At 37.0% G+C, this 27713-nt stretch overlaps 2 protein-coding genes across 16 annotated transcripts in view; one reads left to right on the top strand and one right to left on the bottom strand.

Moving 5' to 3' along the window:
• The window catches only part of LOC132698481 (glucose transporter type 1), a 45835-nt gene that overhangs the window by 8617 nt on the left and 9505 nt on the right, over positions 1-27713 (bottom strand). For 2 of the 14 annotated variants that reach the window (XM_060664564.1, XM_060664566.1), the window contains exons 3-13: positions 24922-24964; positions 23261-23428; positions 22061-22289; positions 17215-17518; positions 14681-14937; positions 14493-14617; positions 12640-13106; positions 11568-11780; positions 7868-8092; positions 4160-4299; positions 1576-1605 (exon numbers count right to left, since the gene is read on the bottom strand). In XM_060664564.1, the coding sequence (XP_060520547.1) occupies positions 1576-1605; positions 4160-4299; positions 7868-8092; positions 11568-11780; positions 12640-13106; positions 14493-14617; positions 14681-14937; positions 17215-17518; positions 22061-22289; positions 23261-23378 (2108 nt within the window). In that variant the 5' untranslated portion in view covers positions 23379-23428; positions 24922-24964. Of the gene's footprint in view, positions 1-1575; positions 1606-4159; positions 4300-7867; positions 8093-11567; positions 11781-12639; positions 13107-14492; positions 14618-14680; positions 14938-17214; positions 17519-17899; positions 18101-22060; positions 22290-23260; positions 24263-24921; positions 24965-26072; positions 26164-26532; positions 26804-27713 lie in introns of those variants that run through there. The other 12 variants (XM_060664565.1, XM_060664569.1, XM_060664568.1 and 9 more) reach the window with 12 other exon arrangements.
• LOC132698484 (larval cuticle protein A2B-like) lies at positions 5494-7131 on the top strand. 2 transcript variants are annotated; one of them, XM_060664584.1, is made up of 3 exons: positions 5494-5527; positions 5982-6140; positions 6889-7131. In XM_060664584.1, the coding sequence occupies exons 1-3, from the start codon at positions 5510-5512 to the stop codon at positions 7105-7107; spliced, it is 396 nt and encodes a 131-aa protein (XP_060520567.1). In that variant the 5' UTR covers positions 5494-5509; the 3' UTR covers positions 7108-7131. The 2 variants fall into 2 exon arrangements, with proteins under 2 accessions (XP_060520567.1, XP_060520566.1); XM_060664583.1 differs by having other exon boundaries at positions 6886-7131.

Below are 27713 nucleotides of genomic sequence, written 5' to 3'. Positions count from 1 at the left end.
GCCCACGAGCTCAAAACAACTGAACTTCTCATCTAAATTCACATGTTTTTGTTGGCGGCCCAGCGATAGGTACGCGGCTGTGAATTTAAAAAAGAAACTGACTATACAGGATGTCTCGGAACTTATATCCAAAGCAAGATACTATAAATCAAAATAGAAATATTTGTTTATAAGCGGGGTGTCAGATTAACATCTGGGGGCGTTTTCACACCCGACAATGATGATTTTTTTCTACCCTGTAAAGCTGAGACTGTTTTAATTCGATACCAGAAAAAATGTATTCTCTATGCGTGTTACAACGTACTTTGTGTGCCATGAATGTTGCTGTCATTCTTTTTCTGATCCTCTATCAATACTGATTTCAAGTACTTATAAACAACGCATACACGTATTGTGTACCGACGTCTAAAACATTTATGAGGAAAATTTGTTTTGGAAATAACATGTTATGAGAACATTAAATTTCGGCTACGTTTCCACTGAATACTGAAGAACTTTCCAATACTCAAGGTGGTTTATAAATCGACTTCAAACTAATACTGCAAATCATATTAGAATTTCTCAAATGACCACCAGTGGCGTATTGCTATCTCGATTTTTAAAACCCTACAAACATTTCCATTATTAACCATAGTCAATGTGAGTATCATTTTGAGGCTGAGACAAATTTATATCTTTTTTGTCTAATGTCGTTTGCTCTATCTCTGAAAGGAAACTGGGGAAAAGGTTTTTTTTTTATTTTTTTATGTTTTACCGCTTAAGTTAAAAAAGATTCAAATTTTTTTATAAAAACGTATATTCATGAATAATAAACGTTTATTAACAGATATGCTCTGTGTCGGCGAAATTAAATTTTAATAGGAGCGCTGCAGGTATGCAGAACTCTACTCAGCTAGAAAAATCTCAAGGCTACAAAATTTTTCAAGAATTATCAAATAGTTCAACGAAACTGGGTTTTAAAATTAACAACCTACATCTGCCACCACATTTATTGAACAAATTGTTTAATTGCGATTTACAGTATCACCTGTATGACGGATAAGTTATGGGATACCCTGTACACAAAGTCCTTAATAAAAAAAATTCGAAGCAAGAAAGGAAAAAGAACCTTAATAATCGAATAATAAGAATGGTTCGGAAGGAGCAAGAAGTGGAACCAACAGGGCGTCGTCTAACCTTCCGAATTCGACATTTTGGTTGCGCCGAATGCATTTTGGGTAGAGTCCACAGGCGACCGTTGGTCCCGTAAGATTTGCGAAAAATGCATGCTACAGGCAAACCGTGATAAACAATGTAGCCGTCAGTTTCTTATCGGCAAAATATTAAGTTATAGCAAGCACAACATGTTATTATTCACGAAGTCTTAAACATTTGGGCATTACGATATATCGAAGTCACTTTAAACTTATCGTAAAAACGGTATAGTTTAAACCAAAGAACTAAGAAATGCCTTCACAGGTGCGACTGAATCACACGTTTTCATATAAAAAGCGATTAATGACATTTGCCGCGCCAAACAAGCGGTAACGGGGGTGAATCTGCATGCGCGTGCGTAAAAAACTGACCGGAACTTACCCGTACAATCGACTGTCTCGAAAACTGTAACTGAAAAGTTGCGGATATACACTTAAAAATAAAACCTGCACTGTGCGATATATAAAATATCTTTTGCAAAATACATATAACATTCCTCACTCATATTCTCTGTTGATATATCGAAGGAGGATAAAAAGTCTCTGATATGTTTTAAGACGTGGAAAAACTGAGGTTAGGATTTACGGAAAACGCTGTTTTATACGAGTGACCCTGTTTAATGAGTTAAACTTGTTTTAAGAGCATATAACAACAATGCAAAGTGGCTTGTTACATGACAAATTCCATAATGATGCTTTTAATTGAATATTATTATTTTTTGTTCTTAATTTGTATATTTCGACTCTTATTCCTCTGAATATATCTTGGTCTGGCAACAAGAAAATGAAGATTCAATGGGCCCATTCATTTTTAATTAAAAGGAGGCCTGCCTGAAACTTCATTAGTTGCTTGAACATTAAAAATATCTCGGAAAATAATGTTTCTTTCAAAGTTGTGATCGAGAAGGATTTCAGTCTTGCTTTTATTAATTAAATAACGACAGTAAGTAAAGAAATGTATTTAAATATTTTTATTTATTAAGAAAATTACAAAAATAACATCAACAAGAGAAAAAACAATATCAAAGATTAAGCACGTTAAAAATAAGTGCAATTGTAATAAAACTGACATCATTTCTGTGTTGCAATATTAAAATATGCAAAAATTAAAAACATTTTTTTTATACAGCATGGGACATATTCAGCATTCTAAATTAATATTTGGTTAGTTTTTTACTAATTACCACGACTATGTACGCCGTGTGCCAAAAAAATTATACGATCTGGAAACCCATAGGGATATCAAAAAAAAAAGTTTCGTACAAAAGTTTCCTGGATTCTCCTGAAAATTTAAAATATTACAATTTTATTTTAAAGGAAACACCCTATATATTTCGGCATTTTTGGAATCCTTGGTTAAAATAAAGGTTTCTTGACAGCTGCGCCTCAGATTATATAGGGCGTCCCAAATAGGTGGTGCCGTTTTGGCGAAAGAATATCTCAAGATTTTCAAATGGAACACATTTTTATTCAGACATCAATTCTAGGACAAAAAATAAGGTAAGTTTGTAATTTATCTTATATTTGAATTTTACATACTTTTTGTGATATTCGAGGTTTAAGATAAGGCCCGTATAATTTCTTGTTGAATTTAAAGATGGTCACTTGTTGGCAATATTATGTATTTTTTAATACCAAAGACATGATACTAACAAAACAAACGGAAATGTCAAAGTTTGTTTATACCTTGATGCGTCAAAAAAAAAAGATTGTGAGATCATAGCCAACTACATTTTTAAATATTTTGATATTTTTTTGTTGTTTTGATGCCAGATTAAAGGAGCATTTTAAGAGGAACATTTTTAACTAAACTTTATGTATCGAATTAACGAACTCTTTTTAGTTCACTTTTTGTTTTATAGATTTATTTATTCAAATTTCTTACCTTGTTTTTTCATTTTTCATTTTTCATTTTCATTGAAGCTAGATAATTAACTATTAAATGTTTCTTTAAATATGAATTTTAAAGATTTCTTAAACCTGTAAAGTGTGTAGTATAGAGTCGATTTTTTTCAAAATTTCCACGTATTAATGGGCACCCTCTATTCTTAGCTGGAGCATTATACCTTTGCCTTTGCTATTCAAAAAAATACCTAATATTGCTAACGAGTGACCTAATGTGGGCAGCTTTAAATTCAACGGGAATTTATACGGATGTTATCTTAAACCTTGAATATCCCAAAAAGTAAATAAAATTTAAATATAAGATAAATTACAAACATACCTTATTTCTTGTTCTAGAATTGATATCTGAATAAAAATATAATGTGTTCCATTTCAAAAAATCTCGAGGTTTTGTTAAATGAATTCGCCAAAACGACACCACCTATTTGGGACACCCTGTATAAGCGGAGACGCGAACGTCAAACTGATTCAGTAATTCATCATCTCCTTAGTCTGTGGTTAAATTTTGGTTGCAATACCTGGATCAGTAGCGTAACAACACAATTTTATAACCTCAATTCCTGACTAAACTATACATATTGCAATATTCGAATAGGAATTTCTTAAGAAAGTAACCTTTATTTTAAGCAGGGATTCCAGAAATGCCGTAATATATAGGGCGTTTCATCTAAAATAACAAAATTGATGTAGGGGCGGACACTTTTGGGGCACCCTGTATCAACAAAATTATAATACTTTAAATCTTCAGGAGAGTCAAAGAAACCTTTGTACGAAACTTTTTCTATGGGCTTCCAGATCGTATAGTGGATCGTTTTATTTGCACACGGTGTACACTAAATTACCACAATGAAATCCCCCTTGGTTGTGAATTATGCCAAGTGCTCCTCTGCTTCTTAGAACTATATGATTTACGATTTCATTGCTATAAATTTACTTTTTTTCAAAAAAAAGATAAAGAAAGGAGAGCAAAGAAACTGAAAATAACCTAGCAAAAATTATAATAATTCCTTAACCAATAAGGGTAAAATTTGAAAATGAGCGGCAAAAGGCGTAAAACTTACCCGACGTCTCCGTGTCGGAACAGCGCGAGGATCTCTTCGAAGGTCTTGTTTTTGGTTTCGGGTACCTTCTTGTACGTGAATATCCAGAACAGCGCCAGGAAGAAGCTAAACGGCAGGAACGTGTAGTTTTCGAGGAAGTTCTGCAAACGGACAAAGCAACAGTTCATTTCCTAACATGGCACAGTTGACAACCCGTAAAAGGAATCACGAGTATATCTCTCCCGATAATTAGTTCCGCCACATTCTCACTTCCGATGATTGTACTTTTTTTTTCCGTAAGCCATCTGGCCGATATGTTTTATTATAAAAATTTAATTATACGCTAGACGGCCTCAAGTAATGATAATTCAATGCAATTATCGCTACGCGCTTGTATACAGGGTTGAACTGAGGTGGGTTTTACTTGATGAAAATCCATTTAACAAAATAAATAAGAACTAAAAGTTCAGATTTTCAAGAAATTATATATTTTCACAAGACAATTGTTTCGACAACACCGTGTTTTTATCAAATGTTGATTGATAAAGACACGCTGTTGTCGAAACAATTGTCTTGTGAAAACATATAATGTCGTGAAAATCTGAACTTTTAGTTCTTATTTATTTTGTATACAGGGTATTACTGAAATAACATCATATAATTTAAGACGTGGATCTTATAGTTGAGGTATAAACTACAAAAATATTCGTTATAACGATTACTGCCTTTTATTCCAGAAAAATGACCCCAAAGATTTAATTGTTCCCTCGATGACGATAATTCAAAGTAATTATCTTCGCGCGCTTATATACGGGGTGTTATTGAAATGACATCATATAATTTAATAAGTGGATCTTATAGATAATGTATAAACTACAGAAATACTCGTTATAACAGTTGATGCCGGGTATTCCCGAGAAAAATGACTCCCAATATTTTGGTATATGTTTTATTAAAAAAGTAGAATTATTACATTATATGAAATTTCGATCAAAATAGTAGGACAGTATTTGCCGCAATGTTGGCAAAGTTGAACTGTTTTTGATAGGTATAGCGACTGACAGTCTGATCGTCAGATGTAAGGTTGCGCCCATAGTCGTAAGGACCGGATGAAACAAAATATCGATTCGGCATCAGGGTGGGGTCCACGTTCACTTATTACATTATACGACGTCGTTTCAATAACCCCATGTATTTTAATATTTCCAATCGAGAGACGAATGCGAGTACATCCGCCGGCGGACTATATAAAAATGCAAATCTCGACTGGAGATCAGAAATATTGGGGGAGGCCTCCCAGGCCGCGCCGATATAAAACTGACCGATTGACTTCTGTCGGTAGTCGAGTTGTGCGTCCCTCGCAACGGTACGATGGAGATCGCGATCATAGTAAGTGGGCAAATGCTATTTTTCGAGCGCTTGGGTTTTTTTTTTCTGATGATGTTAGATCCAACATTTCTACGGGACACAAATCTTCAAAATTCAAAACTTATTTGGAGAAGTATTTCGGACTATGCGGAGACGTTTTTTATTTTTATAACTTTTATGAACCGGCACTATACTAAAAAATTAAATCCACATGTTTGAAGCTGTAGAAAAAAGTAGGGGGTAATTACATCTCGTGGTACTCGATACATGGCTAAAGTCTACGCATTAAACTAAAAAAGAAAAAAACAAATATCAGTTTTCGAGATATTATGGAAGTTATGGAGATATATGGACGATTATGGAAATATATGGAAGTAAATTGCTAAGTTTATAAAAGTTATTAAATTTTTATTGCTAAAAATTAAAGTAGAATTTCCCTGGCAAAATTAAAAGATAATTAAGCCTTTTTTAAAAGATATTTGCGTCCACGGTCATCGCTGCAACGCGGGGTCGACCAGAGAGTGGTCAAGATTATGACCGTGGCGATTTCCAGAACGCCCATTATGATTTTGGTGATCACAACGATGACGCAGCGTTCGAAGACCACAACGAAGAAAAAGTCATGGATTATTCCGTAAGCGAGGCGCCAACTTAACCTTTTTCTTTTTACTTCTCGTGGCCCAACGCATCGCGCGAAGTTAAATTTCTAAATTAAATTTCATCGTTTAGCCTTCCCAATTAATTGAAGTAATTATATTTCTTACGCGTTGTTGCTAGGAGTTTAGAACAATGAACACTTTTTTTTTCCAAGAAACTTTCACAGGCTACTGTAATACTTTTTACAAAACATCTTTATTCCTGCTACGAACTGAAACAGTTTCAGTCAAGCTCTGAAGAAGGATGATTGGCGAAACGTTAGCAGGTTCGACTCAGCAAAAATCAACGCAGGAGTAATCCACAAGTTTTGTAAAAAGTAATGAACACTTTCTCCGTGCAACCAAAAAATAATAATTATATGCAAATCTTATCGGGGCTACAATCTTCGGATTACATTCATTGCAAACACGTTATTATATAGGCGCCAAATACCGATTGTTAAAATTTTGAAAAAAAAAAGGAAAATTAGTTAACGGCAAAGCAAAATTTTGAAAAGAAAAAAAATGGTTTAGTTTTTTCGCGAGTTGTTATTTTTATAATCAACATTCAGTTTAAAGCCTAAGAGATTTCTTGAGTTGTTTTTGAGTGACATAATGAAACAAAAGAGGAAGTCTTTCTACACAAAATTTATAATATTCAATCACCCCTCTTTTGTTTGATTTATTCCACCATCCACCATTATTGTAAGTCTACTATCATATCGATTGAGTTCTTTCACTTAGCAGGACAAGGCTAGGTATCACTACGATTACTCGGTGAACGAACTTCACACTCACGACATCAAAAGTCAGTGGGAAACGCGTAACGGTGATAAAGTGGAGGGGGAATATATAGTCGTCCAGCCGGACGGGTCCAAACGAGTGGTGAAGTACACGGCCGATAAGCACACGGGTTTCCAAGCCGTCGTCACTATAATACCCAACGGTCTGGGTGAACAAGACTGATTTTTTCAAACTATGTATTTAGTGCTAGTTTTTTTGTTGATAAATAAAATAGATATAAAAATGCAAACATTCGGACTGTATGCGTATCATCCCTAAAAATGAAAAAATAGACCATATAAGGAGGGCTAGAAATCATGTTTCGTCGTGTGTATTCTTGGAAAGACGTTGAAACTTGTTTCACACCCGTCAACCGAATTTAATTCGAGATATTTATTTTTTATTCGTTTCATTTTTTGAAATATCGTAAGCTTCGTTTTTTGGTAGAAAAAAGTAAATATTACAGCAACAAATTAAGCTACAGCTATAATGAATAATATACGTTATGACTGCTATGGATTGCGCAAATGTGATCCCATATCGACAATAGTTTGAAGAATTCTGGACAGATAAAATTCGTATTTTGTCTGAATTTGCTGAAAATAAACGTCCATATCATATTATTCTTAAGCTACTTAAATCTGGTAGCGTAGCCATTTAATACAATATGGTTTTTATCGCGTCCCCGGTTATCAACCAGCTCTATTTCAGAGACTCAGGGAATATTAGTAGTGCGCAATGCATGTACATTTTTTAATTATATTTTTTTGTGTGAATTTAAGAAAATATTTCAATATTTCAGAATTTTCTATCTCATGTTCCCGCAGTTTCAATCTAAATATTTCGTTTTCACATAGTATATCGAAATGCATCCCGGTAAAAGTCGTCGTGTACAAATTACTAAGGCCACGGTAAACGGAAACAGAGAGCGAAGCTTACTCACCTTCATGCTAGGGAAAACGATACCGACGAGGAAGTTGGCTAGCCAGTTGATGAGGACGGCGATAGACATGGCCGCGGGTCTGGGTCCTTGGGAGAATAATTCGGCAGTGATCATCCAGGGTATGGAGCCGGGGCCCATCGCGAAGAACATCACGAAGAAGAGCGTCGACACGACCGACAAGTACGACATCCAATCGATCATTTCCTGCACATACCCGAAAAACTCCTATCAGGGGCGTAGCGATCGTGTCCCTTTCCCGACCCCGGAGAGGAGTGACGTAAATACTATGGAAGTGTAACATGCGCTTGTGTTTATGTGTGTGTGTGTATGTGTGTCGACATAAAACATTATATCCAAATGAGGCACGAGGAAACTCATTCATTTTGTTCCTATGTAGTGGCAATAGAACGCTTGGAAATGTGAAAACGTTCATCAGTTTATGCTGCTCAATGTGTGACTTACCCATAAAAATGAAGATATGGTGTGTTAATTTACACATGAAATAGTGCGAAATGATTTTAAAAAGTTGTTTATTTGATATTTAAAATTCAACAATTGAAACTCAAAAATGTCAAAGCATTTGACGTTTGACGTCTGTAAAATACCCAATTACACACCGATCTAGAGTGCGGAAACTGTCACTTTACCCCGCCAATTTTGTTTTCCACGGCTGCGAGCCACTTCGGATATTTCCCAAATATATTAAGGGCTTGTCAGGTCTCTTGGATATAATGTCGATGGTGTCGAAATAGCTACCATGTGCTTAGTGTGAATATTATATTCGAGAATTTATTCTCCGACGATGGTGCTGCTGACATTAAACATCGTTTTTTTCACCTACAGAAGCAACCAATTAAGCATTATTCGTGGCTCCGTTAGTCATTTTTGCGGTGTATGGTTCGTTAAAAAAAATAATTGTGTCTACTGCACAGATAATGCAAAGGACAGTTTTGCATTGTGCCTTCAAATTAACACAATTAAAAGCACTCTCCATGAAATTAAAGGCCAACTAAATATTTTAGAATACCGATTTGCATATCGCATCGCTTGCAGTTGACTTGTGGGGAAGTTGAAAGTATATTGCTCCTAGCTAAGTAGGTTTGTTATTGGTAATATTTGTTGTAATCGTTTGTTGTAAGCTTTTCTTTAATGTTGAAGATTCGCATGAAATCATGAATCCAAGTCACTAAATCGCGAACTATTTTTCTCCTAACATAAACCATACAACGCAAACATCAACCTCGCATGGAAACACAGGCCACTTTTTACTTCCCAAGTGGAGTAATATTTTTCCGCCAGAGGTCTCACTGAAGGGTGTCTTAAACCTTTCGGTATCACCATCAATTTCCGAACGCCTTCGAAGTTATTAGCACCACAACCTCCAATGAAGAATACTGCGGGGTCAATATGTTAGCTTTTTAGTGAGCAGCGACGACGGAGAATCAAATGCGTGCAGATATGTGAATGAATCATTGCCAGAGATACTGAACCACGGAGGAGACCCAAACCTTCGTATTTATATATTTAACTATACTCGGGGTGCGTGATCGGTAAAATATTATCTGTTATTTGTTTTTTACATTTACTTAAAATTAATTTTGTTAAAATAAGCATATTTTTTCTGTTCTCTTGATTCTTTTGTTGCAAAGATTAAGTGGTCCCATGTGTGGTTAAATGTCTTTGGACTTGGCGTACGGATATATACAGCGTCTCTCCTCCACCATGTCAAGAAAGTCGATCACTAACAAGGGGTGCAGCTAAGAAGCGGGCGATATGAGTGTGAAGCTGATATATATATATACATATATATATATATATATATATATATATATATATATATATATATATATATATATATATATATATATATATATATATATATATATATATATATATATATATATATATATATATAATGGCGACAGGGACATGCGAGTAGATGAATTAATTGCCAACTTCAAGGAAAAATCATAAAAGCAGGCTGCGATGTGAAGGCAACTTAAAATAAAGACATGCCTTACAGTTTTATCCCACACCTGACACTAATTTATTAATACATTTGATTATTGGTTTCTCATCATTCATAATTTCCCTTAAATGCGCCTAATAGTTTCTCAAGATACGTTTTTTGTATAAATAAAGTCATTCTAAAATATTAGATTTGTCAGTTTCCAATGGAAAAACGAAATATAGCAACAGAATATTTACATGTTTATAAAATAATGCTGCTGGGAAAATTGCCACAAATATTTAAGAATTTGTTGTAGTTGTTGTTTTTAAACGAAAAATTAGACCCCTTTAATAACTACTATTTAACAAAAATGATCCAAACAATATTTGCAAGCAACTCCTATTACAAATTGTTTTAAATTTTTTAATTTAGTAATTTTGTTGGGATTTTTACAAAGCGAAAATATAATTTGTGAAAGTTCATTCATTTTTTCTTGTAAAGACGTTTGCACGATTTAATATTTTATAGCAAGCACAATTCCAGTTTAAAATATATATATATATATATATATATATATATATATATATATATATATATATATATATATATATATATATATATATATATATATATATATATATATACAACATCGAAGAAAAGCTTGAAATTAAACTTTTGTTTTTTTTTGTTCCAACTGTTCGTACTGACCACATAGCTATTAGAAAATATAGCGGATTGAGGATGGTAAAAATTGATGTGCTAATGAAATTTTCGTAGAGATGACACTAGATTTTCCGCGCGTGCCTCTAAATTTCACACACTAACCTACAATTTGTACCATTTTCTTTCTAAACCACGATTTCTACAAACTTTACTCTTAACCTTTTAACCTTAGCCTGCCGAATTGATGAACTGTCAACGTCTATGTTGGTTCTTAAACGGCGCTAAGTATTGGTTGTTTGAAATGAAAGATGCTATTAGTTGAAAACGAGATTTAAAATGATCGCGCGTGCGTATATTGAATGGTTCTTTTCAACCATTTTTTTCGTCGCTTCAAAAATTAGTGTATTATCAGCATAGTCAGGGCCGCCATACATCTAGTAGCTATATGGTATTGTATTGGCGGTAATTTGAAATAAATATATTAAAAAAAAACGTACTGGGTTCACTGTCCATCACCACATGTGGACTTTCCCCCACCAAATTTTTAGTGTATAGTTTGTCTCAAAAGTACACTGTGTTGGCTGCCGACACCAATAAAACTCCGGACCAATATTCGCGGTATTTTTAAGCATTCAAGTCTCATTTCCAAACAATGCTAGGGAACGGACACAATTGAATATATATCTTCGTCTAATAGATTTTTTTTTAGTTGATCCAAGGAAGCAAGAATTTCGCTTTGACAAATGCAATATATTACTTCTTGTTCCCCATTACTTATACGATGAGATTAATAAATCAACCTTCCCTTCTATTATTTCGTTCTTCACTATAAATAATATCCCTTATCTCTTTCTCTTATAGCTTCTTGTTTAATAAGGCTGATTAACTACTAAATTAAATCTGTTTTGGTTAGTATAATTAGAAATGATTGTTTATTGCTGGGTTTGCCCAATAGCAATAAGTAATAACATCGTTAAAAGATTATGGGGGTAGGATCCTTCAAAGGGCAACAAGATGTACTTTGAGATACACTATACCGTATTATCTACACAGGGGATTGGTTGCCTCGGGAAAATACCAACGAACCTTTATCAGAAACGAAATGGTGATAAATATCGAAAATATAAACATCCCCCCCAATCCGTAGAGGTGGAGCGTCCTCCGACCCATCCGGTCCATCAGCGGGATGGAGAACAACGTCATCACGGTCATAATCACCCCGATACCGATCGTCGCGAACTTGGCACTCTCCGGGGTCAGGCCCGACGACTCAAACAGGTCGGTTGAGTAGTAAAACACCTGAAAATGTTTAATGGAATGAGGCCTCCCATTTTCAAACTCATTTACGTACTACACTGTTTTTTAAAAATTATATAGTCGCCAATAAATTTTACCACCCAATCAATTGATGTTCTAAATTTGATTCAAACAGTTTCAGAAATAATATAATATTAAATAATTATAATATTTAAAAAAACGATTTTTAGGTTCGTCGTCAGGGAAAGTTCAAAATGGCAGAAAACATACCGAAATGCAGAGAGACAGTCTTAGGTATCTACAGACCTAATTGGCTTCCTGATCAACGTGGGTATTTAAAAAAATAAATAAAAATGTAAATTTTTGAGCAAAATGACTACCATAAAATTGACCGTGGAGGCAGGGGCCAAGGGAGGTATCTTCAAGATATGGTTATTTCTTTAATTGGAAATTTTGTAGGGCATGAAATATGGCTTAATTGTCAATAATTTGTTGATATTTCCAAAAACAAATTTTAGGGGGTTGTTGATAAATTACCTTGAAAACTAATATAAAAAAACTCAAAATTTTATAATGAATTTTGAAATTTTATATCTCGCTTATTTTTAAACGTGGAGGGTTGAAATTCGTAGCGCTATTTATATTTTTGCCTTGTCTCTCTGGAATGGTACCAATTATAGACTTTACCGTTCATTGTCAGTAATTATTTGTTCGAGAGCATGAAAACTTTTAAATAAATATTAATAAGAATTAAACGAAGCAAAGTAGGATGAATGTCCATATATTTGTTCTATTGAGGTATCTTTTTTTTAAGAAATTGAATTTTGAGGCTCCTTATACAAAGCGGTATGTTCTGAAGGTGGCATTTTCGGACTACAACATTCGTGTCTCTCTAACTTACCGCGTTGATCCCGGACAACTGCTGCGAGAGCTGCATCACGATGCCGATGATCAGAGGCGTGCGCAGCGTGGGCGAGCAAATCAGCTCAACCATGCTGATCGAGGCCTCCGCTTGCTGCGCATGCTGCTCAGCGCGCATCTCGTCGATATCCTCCTCCACCCGATTGCTGGCTCTTAGGCGGCTCAGTGCTCTCCTCGCCTCTTCCTCCCACTGTTTAGTGATCAGTAGGTAACGGGGACTCTCCGGGCACACGGGCAGCAGTACCAACTGCAGCAAGGCGGGAACGACCGCCAGACCGAGGAGCAGTGGCCAGCCGTCGTTCGTGCCCAGGATTTGCTCGATGCCGAGGACTTGCGACAGTAACAGACCCAAAGTGACGGCGAGCTGGTTCACGGTACCCAATCCGCCGCGAAGGTTCAGGGGGGATATTTCGGATATATACATGGGAACGAGGGATGTGTTCAGCCCTATAAATACACGAGACGAGCTTAGATGTATTGCCCTTAATAACGCTACATACGGACACACAAACACATACACAAAACTTGGTAAGCGCGATAAGGCTAACTTTCCAGTTGTGTGTAACGGTAACGTATATTAGAAAAGGAAGTGGCCCCGGTACTGACCCTTGTACACAACCAAGTTTTTTTACCACTGTTTTGATTTTTTTTAACAAATGTTGCATAAAATCAAAAGATAAACATTTAAAAATTTGTTTTCAATTATACAGGTTGTTTCACAAGGCGTTGCAATACAGAAATAATAATTGATTGGAATATCCTATATGTATATTTTAGGCATGATACAATTCCTCCAAGGAATGCTTATATAACATAGTGATTGTTTTCAAATTTTAATGAGACTTTGCCATGGGCAAAAAATAAAAAATATTTAGTGTTTTCCTATGAACCTACGTGAACCTACTACCCTTATATTATTAAAAATGGACCCTAATATAGTCAAATAAGCGTCTAAGTAATTATTATTTCATTATTTCACGAAGCATTTTCAATATTTAGCCAACTTGAAGAAACCTTAAGCTAACTTTTTTATGATATTTTAAATAAAACACCCTCTATATAACTACTTCATTTATAACTCTATCACCATCGCTATAGTTAGTGAGCCCCGGATATAAAATAATTATATTTATATGTTATCGTTATATAATAGGTTACTTAAAATACGTTTTTGTTACTACTGAAGTGGTTTGGTAAACCAAAAAAGGAAATTTGATTAATCCTTGCTTTAATTTGTTGATAATAAGCCGTTAAAGATCGATATTATTCGGAATGAAGTAAAGATACGCCTTCAAATAGTGAAGTTACATCTATTTAACAAATACGACAAACTCGAGAGGTTAGGACAATCGCGCAGAATGTGTTCTCGTTTTACCATTCACACACCCTGCAAACCCAATCTGAATTGATGTTTGTTAGGTAAGCAATGACCTGTAAGAATACTCGTGGTCATGCGTAGCTTTTTCTTAGACAAGTATTGTTTGACTACTGTTTAATTTGAATAGCTGAATAGCGTCCTAGCTAGCCAACAGTTTTATTTTTCATCCTATTGTTTCCAAACCGACCTGTGAAGTTTAGTCAGGCAGCCCTCCTGGCCAGGGAGTTGGAGGCATGATTTTCTCTGGAATGCGCATTACTATTATGGAATTCTCTTATCGAAAATATTTTTAAACGTTTATGCAAAACATTTTGCCACACTTTTGTGCCGCCCTGCATTATTTGACTGCGAGAGTGGAATTTCGGAATTTTTTCCAGTTTCTGGATGAAGGAATCATCGCGAACTTGCAATGATTTTTTTTTAAAACCGACTGCAAGGATATTGGTAGCGCTCACCGCAATTGACTCCAATGATAAACCTCCCGAAGAAGAGCATTTCGTATGAGTTGGCCACTTTGGCGCACCACATTAAACTACCCCCGGTTATCCCGAGGACGTTGTTGAGGAGTAGACCGCCTTTCCTGGAATAACGAGTCAATTATTCAGTGGCGTTGTGCGCTACCTCTGCCTATAGAATGGGTCACCTTCCGAATTTGTCGGCGACCATTCCGCCGCTGAAACCACCGACCATACCGCCAATAGCGAAAATCGATACCACCACCGAGTACAACGTTTTGGCCCATTCGTCGCCCAGGTCGTCGCCGTATCGGGACTTGTACACATTCTTCATGAACCACTCGATGTTGCTCTGAGGCGCGTTTATCACCCCAGTGTTGAAACCGAACTGGAACATGCCCAGCACTGCGGCGAATATGGCGTAGGAGAGGAAAGCCGTCAAACCCTACAATATATAGAAATGAACTTAGTCGTAATTATTGCTTGTTACGATTTTTTTTATATATACTTCGAATAGGATTAGCTTTACTATTAATAGGGTATAATGGGTCGACTACCTGTAGGTATAAAATATCGTTCGACAAAATACGCACGCGGAAGAGTGCCAACGAGTGTAAAGGATCGCGATATTTCTGCGCGCATCTCCTGCTGATCGTTTTAGGGTTCAGTAGCAACTCCACAAGCAAGACAGACCCTCGCTGATAATTTAGTGGGCAAATCGATGTTTCGTTTGTATATTCCGGCTTAGTGCCTCTCGAGGTTAAAAGACGTTATCTAAATTGGTCCGGAAATTTTAGTTGCGTAAATAACGTCTAGAATTGGCCATTAGTTTAGCCATTGTCTTGCTGGTTCGCGGCGTCTCTATCCGTTCGGGAAACTGCTGTGGAGGTAAGGCACCATCTTGTTGTATTATAGGGCCCAGCTGGAGGCCCGTGCGTGATCCTCCTGATTATTGCTTCCTCTTAGACGCCTAGGTTGAGTGTAAGGGAGTAGTGGTTGAGCACAACTAGGGTACACCAGTTCGGGGAATAAGTTTGATTCCTGCCGTCGGCCGAGTTACTGGGTTAGTCGTCCCTCCACGTCGACGCAAGTCCGCTATTCGCGGCATCCATACTAAAACCGCCCGTCCACGCCGGAAGGATTTCGGATAAGTACCACGTAGTGGTTTTGCTATTACTACCGGATTACCGGGTTACTGCTCTTCATTTAGCCAACACTGGGCTAGCGCGATAACTATGGTTGTATCCACTAGTGATAATAATTTGTGATATTCTGCTCCTTCTTGTATTTATTTATTTATTTACTGGTTGCCCAGCGCTGGTGCCTACTATTTAGTGTTATTGTTTTTTTTTGTTGCCATACTACCGCCTTTCAATTACATTTTTCCAGCAAATAAACTTGTAGTTGTCGAAACGATCTTGCGGGTAGTAACTGTTGATTAATAAACGTAAGTGACAATCTTTAGAGTTTGGTAGTTTTATTCTGGAGGTAGCTTAATTTGTAGTATCATCGGGCCTTAGCAAACTACCTGGCGCCCACAAAAGAAAAGTCAACGAAGTTTTCGTATAAATAAATAAAAAAATAATAACAATAATAATAACGTAAATTCAACGAGTCACGGCCCTCAATTCGAGCAAGCGCCTACTTGCCATTCTTCAACCCAAAAAAAATAAATAAAAATAAAAATAAAAGATCCGAACCAGACTAAAATAACCCACTGGAAGATAACATGCTTCCTCGGAAACTCAGGAGTTGCACCCAACCGCCATTCATAAAATTGTGTGGCTAATATTTTATTAATACTCATAAAGCTATAAGCTATTATAGGGGCCGCAAAGACCGTTATTACATTTTCGTAAAGAAAGGAATGATTTGTTGCGCATGCTCATAAATTTCACAAACTACTGGCATATTTTGACCAACTGTCAGCGACCATGTTCATTGTTGGACGTCGCAAGGCTGTATTGATGGATGTTAATTGAGTTTTAAAGGCCTGTAAACACCACAGCATATACAAAAACAACAGCTGTGTAAGCTTGCTGAATGTTTTTGTATATGCTGTGGTAGACACGACGTGGTTTCTACGTGTAGTTCTGCACGAATTCAAAAAAAGTCAATAAGTCAAAAATCAAAATCAGATTGAAATTGGATTTCCTCATGGCAAGGGCCAGTTGAATTTTTTCTACTTAATTTTTTCCTTCCAACTATTTAATATCATAACATAGTTTTGAAAACAGTGAAACTAGGTGGTTCTTATTATTATAGTACATAATTACATTTTCAAAAGTCATCTCAATTATTTTGCAGTAAAACTGTTAGTTTGATCTGTGAAATTTCTTGCAACTTGGAAATATAAACATTACAATATTTTAATGAAAAAATACAAGGGAGCGTGTGACTGCCCCTTCTCACCATTTTTTGATGCTGGCCTTAAAAGTCCCTGTACTATCACATATATCATAGATATGTCAGATACCATATTATTATGATCATATTATAATAATAAATTTTTAATCACTTAGATAAGTAAACCAAAACTTTGGTTATTTTTGCGGGGTTTGTTCAATGATGACGATCCCCTACGCTTGAAGCAAAACTTAGATCGTAACCCCACCACCGACGCGCTCGTTACGATTCTTTAGTCTTCCGTTTTACCAACGAAACTGTATATCTGCTTGATGTTATCACGGTGGGTACGGTGTTTAACGCATCGCCCGCTCACCTGTTCGAGCAAACGCAACTTTCGACGGTGCGTGTGTTCCTCCAGGCGATCGACGTACTCCCTCAACTCCTCGATCTCCTCTTTGACCTGTTGCACGGTGTCTAGCTCGTGCTTGATCGCAACCATGTCGCGTTTGACCTCCGACACCTCCGACTGACACGACTCCACAGACTTGGTGAGCTCCTGGAGCTGCGTACGTATCTCGCAGAGAGCCACCGTCGTCTCCAAGTGGCGGTCGCCGCGTTGCAACTCGTCCAGCTTGGCGCTCAGATTCATGCTCATCACGCTCACCTGCTTCTGCAAGCTGCGCAGGAGCGGACGGTTAATGAAACGTTGCCGATTCGTGACGACACAAAATCATGCGGGAGTCGGATCATGCATTCGAGGTTGCTAGACTGAGTTTGGGGCCGAACCACAGAGCTACATAGTGGCGTCTAGACTTCTCGTAGGATGCCTACAATCTCATTCTAGTTCTGCCGGGCGTGCTGGGGTAATTTGGTAGTGAAATCGGCATGCTTCTTCCGCGTTCAAAACGATATACGAACACCTAACACTCAATCAACGCTACCGGAGTCTACGTGCAAAAATCTCTACTTGGCGCAAGCGCATGAGCACGGAAGCGTAGCTGGACCGCAAAACCGGAGAAGCATGTCCGGTATAGCTACGCGCCCGACTAGTCGTATACCTGGGAGGCGGCAAGGATACCATGGCTGTGTTCCAAACTACAGTGGACACCTATCCGCTGGTATCCTTCAACCTTCCGCACGTAACGTATGATTTCCTGTTAGCGACTTCTATTTGGCCCCCTGTATTCAAAACGTGCGCGGACACGCGGTGCTCCGGTGTGGCATCACCGCATCGACGGCACTGTTCGACAGTCTTCCTCCTATAGTTTGGAAACACAGCCTGTCAAGGTGCGTGCTACTAATTTAGTTTCAATTTTTTTTTGTGTGCACTAACAAAGGCCGCCAGTCACAAAGAAAGTGTCTCGCTTTTTTTCTCCTGCCGCATTCCAATGCCTTTATTTCGTATAAATAAAAAACCTTGCGGTGTAAAACAGAACCGTACTAACCGTACTAAGATTGACAGGGCGGGATAAACCAACTAAAACCAGCCCCCTGAAATGTGAGGCAAACTTCATTTTAGTTAATACTAATGGCAAGTAACTATAATAATACATTGGAATAGATTATTGGTTAGATTGTTTTACAGGTACTTCGTGAAATTATTTCAATCGTTTATCCTACTCTAAACTAAGTGGTTGTGATATATTTTGACTATTTTTGACAATCTTGTATATGTAGGATACTTAAACGTTTTCCAAAATGGTAAATTCTTGTGTACTAAAAGGTTGCAGTAGCATATTACATCCGCCACATGGTGGTTTGTTTCTAATAACTGTTTGAGTTTTTGTATAAATAAAATATATAAATATGAATGAATGATAAATATTAAGTAATGTCATGTAATTACGAAAATTGGTATTTTGACATTCTCACACCATTTAGTTTAAAAGGAAAAATAGTTAAACGCACATATTTAGTATTTTAAAGTGTTTTTTAAACAATGCTCCTGAAAAAATACACACCTGAACTTTCTAACATTTTTCTAAATTCTAGAATTGACTTATTTACTTTTAATTTCTAAGTGGATCAATCAAATTAGATGATTATAATTTTTTTAAACATTTAAAGAAAATATTGTTTGATCATCAAATAAACGATTTCTGTAAGAACTACATCGGAAAATAAAGTAATTAAACAACGAGAACGCCCATTGCGCAAGAGAAAAAGAAGAATCTCCATTACTACCCGTCTTTTTTATTATACAACTCGCCTCACTTTTCTATCACCTTTGTCATTCCACTTTAGATTGAATTTACTGCCTGAAAATAACGAAAATCCTGGCACATATATTTTCATCACTTTTGCCGGGTCTGGTTAAAATTAACCAGATTTTTTAGAAAACTTCTACATCTGGTAACTTTTTTAAACAAACAGTCTGCAATTTAGCTACGGGGCTTTATTAATATAATAACATGTTGCAAACAAGGGTTTTTCTTTGGATAAAATAACTTTCCCGAATAAATTTACCATTCGAGATTACTTTAAACAAAACAAAAACGCAAATGCCATAGAATAGGCTTCAAAGATGGTTAGAGGAATTTCCACAGTCAATATTTCTTTTGCACAATGATCCCAGAACTACAGATATTATTGATAAGCACATAATACCATGTGCCAGGGCTGGATTTTTTTTTCACTATAAAAAACTTTTTTAGTTTTTAGAGGTTAATTTTTTTTGGAAAATCTTGCAATTTTTAAAGCGTCAGCTGATTTAATTACTTTTTTAACCTGGCAACGTTGATTTTAGTCGATCATGCGGCATGATATGCAAAAATTCGTATCTTTATTTTTTTGTTATTTAAAATGACACAAATCATTACAAAAACCAAACGTGCCAATTTACATTTACTATATCCGTTCCTTTACTCATAATTGAGGCACCGCAAGATTTTTGCTTCACACTCATCACAGACTGTAATTGTTTTTCTCGCCGTTTTAGGCACAGCGTACCAACAACAGCCCTGTTTCAGGAACGGGCGGCGCGCAAGCAAATGACTATTAACAAGATGACCTACTGGTGACGGATGCAATTACTAATAAACAAAGACAATGGAATGGTTTGACTTGTAAAAATCCTTTGTGATCGGCACTTTAAGAGATGTTTCGACCATACACGTCATAGGGGTGTGGGTATCGAAACAACTGACAAACAGACGGCAGTTTGATTGGACCAAAGTTTCGAAAATAGATCGGCAACGAACGAAAACGAATCAAATGAAAAAAAAAAACGTTTATTTGGAAACAAAAACAAAATTTATAAGTACAAAACAAAGGCCAACTTAAAAATTAAAAACAAAAACGTTACAAAAATTACACGATGACTGCAACCATTAAATTTGATAAACACTATTTTTTGTTTTTTTTTAGAGGCGAAGCACGTGGTTTCTATTTTTTTAGTGTTTAGTATTTAGAAGGTGAGGATAGTATTCAGGGTAAAAACTTCTGCGGAGAAGCCAATAGACCGCATTTTTTGACGAGGAGGGTATATCTTACTATTTACAAATCTTCTGGATTCCTCCTGGAGGATAAATCTAAATGTTACAGTTAAGCTCTAAAGAAGCCAACAGGATGATTGGTGAAACGTCAGCAGATTTGATTTATCAACAAGAGACACAGGAGCTGATAGGTCCTCACCGACAAAAAATGCAGTCAACAGTTCTATTATAGACGAGGCCGCAATTTTAGAAGAGTTCAGAGACCTCCCTGTAATATTCAAGATGCAGCTTTCAAAAATTAATATTTTGACATGCTCGATGCGACGATTTCTTTCCTGCTTCGAAGATTCAATTTCGAAATTAATCGATAAATAAACATCAAAAATTTAGTAAAGGTGGACACGACAAGAATATTGAACTGAGGTGGCTTTTACTTGATGAAAATCCATTTATCAAAATAAATAAGAACTAAAAGTTCAGATTTTCACGAAATTATATATTATGACATGACAATTGTTTCGACAACACCGTGTCTTTATCAATGTTTGATAAAGACACGGTGTTGTCGAAACAATTGTCATGTCATAATATATATCTTCGTGAAAATCTGAACTTTTAGTTCTTATTTATTACAAGAATAAATAAGCGGACCAATCTAAACAACATCTCCTTTACTTATACGGATGCGACTAAAGAACATACCGAGGCTAAGTGTTTATTGGTCTTATGTCGCGCAGCATAGCTGATATATTACTAGCGAACTTACACTTGACTGTTAACGAAACCAGTGATAAAAAGATGAAACTGGACACTTTTGGAGAAAGTGCAAAAAGTGATACTATCGGATGTAAGTTTGTGCATCGGAGATTCTTGTTCCCTCCAGCTAGAGGATGTCTGTCGTTCATGCAGTGCATAAAAAATAAAAAAAAAACAAGTTTGTCATCCGATTTGTTTTGAATGGAAGATTTGCGTATAATATAAATATACAGGGTATTTGGAACACAGTGTGTGTAACATTTTTCCAGATTGTTGAAATTTGAAACGACTAACTAGAATAAAAATGTAAAGTCCAGTGCTGTCGCGGGAGGTATCTTAAAGTACAACAGGAAAAAAAAGACACACAGTACCGGAGGCATAATCCAAAAGAAATAACAGAAGTAAAACTAAAAAATGAAGGTAATTGAATAGGAAGGTAACACTGATATGATAGAAAAACAAATGAGATGTGCTGATGCTAAATACCAAACGAGGTATAGTACGAAATCCATCTGAGAATGTTGACTACATAAAAGCAAAGGTTTCGCAGATATTTCGGATCACCCCCACCCCCCGCAAAAAGTGTCTATCCTTTCCTACAGAGAGGAGTTCAGTCAGACCTTGATTGATTGATTGATGATTATCCTCTGAAATTGGGCGAAAATTCGGGCAAAACAGGGCGAGTTTTTCTCGTTTGTTACTGTAATTTGCCCCAGTTAACATGCGCCGACACCGTTGTATATATTCCACGGTATGGTATGAGATGCAACAATGCTTCACACCGCCTGGGTATATTTAAAAGTTGGTGGAGCACACGTGTTTCTTGTTGCAGTCAAACGTGTTAAACGAACAAAATCGAAATTAAGAACAGAGTCATGGACTAAAGAAATTTCTACGAAAGCGGTGAAATTCGCGCAAAAATCTCGCATCGAATAAGTATATAGATATAACTCTCCGACAGGGGGCGCAACCATCCACGCGACAAGGGCAAAAATTGCACCCCCGTTCGTCAGCGGGCTTCGGGGGTACCTAATAAGCAGCTCTCTGAGAGTTGCTTCATCGTCTTCTTGTATTTCTTTCGGCGTCTCATCACGTGGGGCACCCCTGCCGCCGCCCCTTGCCGACGTTCGCTTCGGGGGTGTGTGCGTGCCCCGGCCGCCCCGGGAGGTCAGCTTGAGGGTGTCCCAGGTTGAGGACTCGCCATCCGAAACGTCGCCGGCGGTGTCATGCTCCTCCACCTCGACTAATTCGGTCGAAACTGAAAATCGCGCGTTTCAAAACTGCCTACGCGACCTCTCCTGTACAGGGCGTTACGAAAATGAGACGACCCGCAGATTTCACTTTTTCACACCGGAAAGAGCACGTTCTACATTAAATCAAAACTTTTTACTATGCGTTTTAAGCTGAATACAGTCGACTAGCATGTGACTTAACTAGAAGATTCCCAAAGTGCCGCACTGTGGCCTTACCCTTTTTATTTTTTTTTGTAAATGATTCCATTATTAAAAATTAAATTAATTTAAATGAATTCAATTAAATTAAAAACATACAACAGAGTAAAATTTCCCGTGCCTCTCTTGGATTCCAATATCCTTGTAACGTAGAAGGATTAGCCTAGGGTGCGGTAAAATATCCTTATCTACATATTGGATCGCGATTAACTAGGCTTTGCCGAACAACCGCCTAGTCAGCAAAAATTCGAGTATTTAAAGATGCCACATTCATTCAAGCAGTCAAGCCTTCTTCTGATTAACAACCTAGAGTGGCGGATATCCTCTGGTATGACTTGGCTGACGGCGTCTCTTAGGACTCCCATCTTTTAAAACTGGCTTGCCTTCGAGCATTCAACGCTAACCCTGCATAGTCGGCTTGTCTCTGACCCTGACTTGACTCCCGAGTCGACTTGTCTTTGGAGTCTCGGCCAGTGCCAGTCATGCTGGTAGTGTTTGCACTTACGAGTATTGTTGTCGAGATGTAGATAACTAAAGTTTTTTGAAACTACTGTAAACTACGCACCCGGTGATTACCAGTAGGTCTTGACAATTTGATTTGAAATTTAATGCGAACTTGCCAATTTTAATGGGAATATTGGGAGGTGTACCATTTAATTGCATCCTGCATAATTCAAAATATTTCGCAAACATTTTTTCAAAACAGCAATAAAGCACTCTTTCCGGTGGTGTAAAACCTTTCTGCGAAATCTGTCATGATGTCATCGACACGTCTTACCTGTATGTAGAGAGCCTGTATTGAGAGTGTCGACGGAATCACTGGCGAATGGCGGAGGATAAGAGACGAGCTGCTGCTGATCCGATGATGACGACTTGCGAGTGTTGCCCTGTCTCATCGGAATCGAGCATCGCCCCAGAGTCGATCGGCGAATGTCGATCTGAGGAACTGCGACCAAAGCGACGCCGTCAATACGCGTTTTTTTTTTGTTTGCCATTTAGGACACTGCACTACGCAACTCTCTAACACCGAATTCGATTTATCACTCCTTCGATTGGTAAAAAGAGGGTTCTTCTTAATGCAATTAACCTACCTCTACTTTCTATGGTCAAACACGAAATTAACGTCGCCGCATCAGTTTTCGCGGAAAGTGAATACGGTATGATCCCGGCTGGCCACGAAAACAAGTTCGACCTTCATATGCGTCATCAAATAAAATGATATCACGAGGAAATATAATTTCCCGCGATTTCAATGCATCATACGCTTGACGAAACACGTTTTATAAAAGTAGGTATTTCGGTAACATTAAATCCGCCGGAAACAGCGCAAGAGTTGTCGCGCTGGCAACACCGTTCGACAGACTAACCAATTTGTATTGTCCGTGGTTTACTCGCTTGAAATAGTTGCGTCTAAATCGAAACGATCGATTTTCAGGTTGCAAAAAGTTGCTGCGATTTGCTGCGAAATAACGTTCGCAATTTACTAAACGTCACTAACCACAAAATTAAAGCGGACCTCACCGGTTGGGCACGGATATGGATGGTGACGCGGATCTAGCATCAGCGCTTGTTATTGATATTGTAGCATGCCGTGTGTAGTTTTTAAACACCGGCTGATGTATGGATGCCAATTCTAACAATAACACATGGCAACACTGTAAATGACATTCCGTAAAATTTAATACATTTTTATTCACTGCTTTCCCCACATTATTTTCTTCCTATTCGAAATATTAATTATTTTTCATTTTTATTTTTCATCACCATGTGATATCACTAAAACTTCAAGTTAACAATTGCAAAGATGTATATAGATAAACAATATTTGTTTAAATGTGACACTCTGTGCATTAGTTAAAATTTCAAAAGTTAAATTTCCTTTTAATGACTTAGAATAGTGGTATACTTAGTTTATTGGAACGCTGTGTTGTTTAACAATAGTTCCTCAATTCTCGTTTCAAGTGTTTGACATATTTCAAAGTTTGATGCCTAAATCATTGGGATATGCTAAGAAGTATTCCAAAACGTTAATTTGCACAAACTTTCTATCATTATTTTGTTGCAAATGAATTGAATTGAATTGACTTTTCTACACCCCCGTGAATCACCACGTGAAAACAACAGTGGTAGAACTGTTATACAATTTTACGTGCCATGGTTAACTAAAAAAATATATCTAGATAATTTTATTTCTTAGAATTATCGGAAATTATACCATCGGTATACCACTCTCATATAATTTTAAATAACATACAGGGCGTTCCATTTGAAAAAATACCGTTTCGACCCTTAGTTTGCATACTGCTACTTGCATATTTCATCGCGACATTCATCGCAGTCCTTCTTACCAAAAGTACAATTGGTATTAATAAAAGGACAGATTGCCTAGTTTAGATTTCGACGCAAGACTAATGAATAAGTTAATAAGTAAATACTTGCCTTAAATGTTGTTAACGCCATCTTCCGATATCGATATTGGGACCTACAAGAAAGAAATAAACAATTTATGAGTATTTTTTAGTTAGTTTAAAAGCGTTTTTAAAGTCAAAGTTCGACAAAATCGACGTCATTTATAATAAGTCACCTCCTACAATTAAGGCTCGACATAAGTAAGTTAAGCTTAACTGTACAAATTCAATTTGTATTTAATACATTTTCGCTAACAAAAAATACATATTCAAATACAACCCCAAGAACAAAAAATGATGTAAAATAAAGGAATAAAAATGGTTAAAAGTGACCACTCTATATACTACCTCCGCAATTCATCAACCGCCGTAAAGCTTATCTCGTCAGGATTAAAAGCATATAGCTATTAGACAATATAATTGCTCAACATTTTTTTTTCATTGTCGCTTCAAAAGTTCCTATATTATCAGTAAAGGCAGGGATATTCGCGCCATAAGCCAAGGAATATTGAAGTCCTATTATGTTAATAACTGATTGTCCCAAAATTATTGAAAGTATCCAAGTTGTATTGTTTTATTTAGCTACCTATTAGAAATTACAATATTTTTGGATTGCACTACCAAAATAATTGTAAGTGGAAGTATAAATAATTTGAGTAGAATGTATAAGATTTTTAAAAAATTTATGAAACTTGAAGAGTAATTTATTATCAGGCTGTAAAGCCAACCGTCTAAAGAAAATTAACTAAAGGTAAAATAAAAATGAAAAAACACGGGAATGTACAATAAATTTTCGGTCTAATTCGAGACACTTGAGCTTATTGGTGCTCATACAGTGTTAAGAGAACCCGGTCGTTGACTAGTCAATTAACCGAAATAATTTTAAAAATACAATGAAATTTATATTTATTTATTTATATCTATTTATAATGCGCGTTACGTCGCTGTTGCGTCATTCTGAGAACTAAATGGAATCGATATTTTTATTGGGATTCCCCGAATCGCCAAGTATCGTATTATTGTATTGAACGGGGTTACAGATAAATTGGACATCACAAGTATTATTAAATAACGATAGATAACACTCTACAATTACAAGATGTTATTTAAAACATTTTGACTAGTGAATTAAAAAGCGCCAACTATTATGTACCCCCATAAAAATAAACCTAAATATTATACCATTCTTGCACTGTTATACTGTTACACTTATCTGATTTCTACTGCGAGAACAAAGTGAACAGCTGAAGAGGTCAAGACTGTCAGAGAAATGGCATCATGGAATAAAACAAAAAAGAAAAGAATGCATCACAGATTACAAAAGACACTAATGTAAATAAAATTATCTCCATTTTCCTACAGGGTGTATTAAAGTTAAGACAAAAAACACCAGTTTGATTCACTCCCGGATAATAGAGCCTAGTCGCAAAAATGTTACTTTATAAAATAATTAAAGAAAAACATAACTGATAAGGAAATCATGAAAACCAGATAAAAAAATTATTATAAAACGTCAGACAAAATTTCAGGGTGGCGACTGTATATACAGCTCGGTATATAGAATACGGGCGAGGAATTTTCGAGTTTTAACACGCAACGATGCCCAGATGTCGGACCCGCAAATTTCGGTAACATCACTAACCTCTGGTTATTGCGTCTATATTCCGCTAGGATGGTTCTATAGTTCCGTTCACACCCGCGCGAGAACACAACACGAACAACGTCCCGTCTAAATTCTATTCCGAAACAATCACCGACCGAAATCCGTCACTATCGTCGACATCCTCGCGATCCGCAAGCTCGAATCCAAATGATACAGAGATTAACATCTCAATCGCTTCGTTATCTGAATTCACCTATGGTAAATTTCTTCGCATCATTATCGATACACGTTCGGCTATTATTTCGATACATTCCTTTTAAAAAGTTTATTTGTCGTGCACGTTTTTCAAGGTTTCGAAATCAAGTGCGCCTCTGATAATTATTTGCGGCTCCGCCGGAATAGAAAGTAGGCTGTCGACCGCGCGAAAGATACGAGGGCCGTTCAGATGGTAGATTTGAGCGGTCTAGTTCTTGGTCTGTTCCAACAAATCCGACAACAGTTCCTAAACTGATAAATTGGTTAAGGCTTTCGCGGCCCGTTGATAAGCTATTATCTTGATTCGGGTTTAAAGGCCGTCGTCGATTGGAATTACTTCCTAACGTTTCGCTAGCACGAGTGGCGAGCTTCTTCAGAGGTCCTTCCATCTCCGATGTTGGACGTAGACTGACGATTTCTCCTGCGCAGGTTGTATTTATGCCGATTGGTGGTGGGCGGGGCTTGTTCCGCTTCGGTTGGTCTCGGGATATCGATCGGTACTGCTCGGGCGTTCCTAAGGATCCGGTTCCAGATTTGGTTGAGTCTAAGGGTCTCCTCCTTTCGGTTGAAATTGTGTGGGTGTTTTTGTATCTCAATGGCTTCCCTGACTAGTCTGTTGTGATAGCCGTTGACCGATGCTAGTAACTTACAGCTCTCAAAGTGTATCCTGTGTTCCCCGCTGCCCAGTGCGTGTTCAGCTACTGCAGACTTCTCTGTATGTCCTAGCCTGCAGCTTGCTTTATGCTCCTTAAGTCTCGTTCCCATTGATCTCTTGGTAGTCCCGATGTAGACCTTTCCGCATGAACACGGAATGCGGTAGACTCCTGCAGCTGAAAGTGAGCCCCTCTTGTCCTTCGCTGACCTGATGGTCTGCTGGATCTTCTTTGTTAGGAGAAAGGCAGCAGACAGCATTTGTTTTGTTCGATCTACAAAGAGCATTTGACTTGGTCGATGTTGATATTTTA

This window comes from Cylas formicarius, unplaced genomic scaffold, assembly GCF_029955315.1.
Source record: "Cylas formicarius isolate icCylForm1 unplaced genomic scaffold, icCylForm1.1 PGA_scaffold_2__14_contigs__length_35257938, whole genome shotgun sequence".
Lineage (NCBI taxonomy): Eukaryota > Metazoa > Arthropoda > Insecta > Coleoptera > Brentidae > Cylas > Cylas formicarius.
The sequence above is the reverse complement of the archived record's forward strand: the minus strand, read 5'-3'. Positions and strand labels throughout refer to the sequence as shown.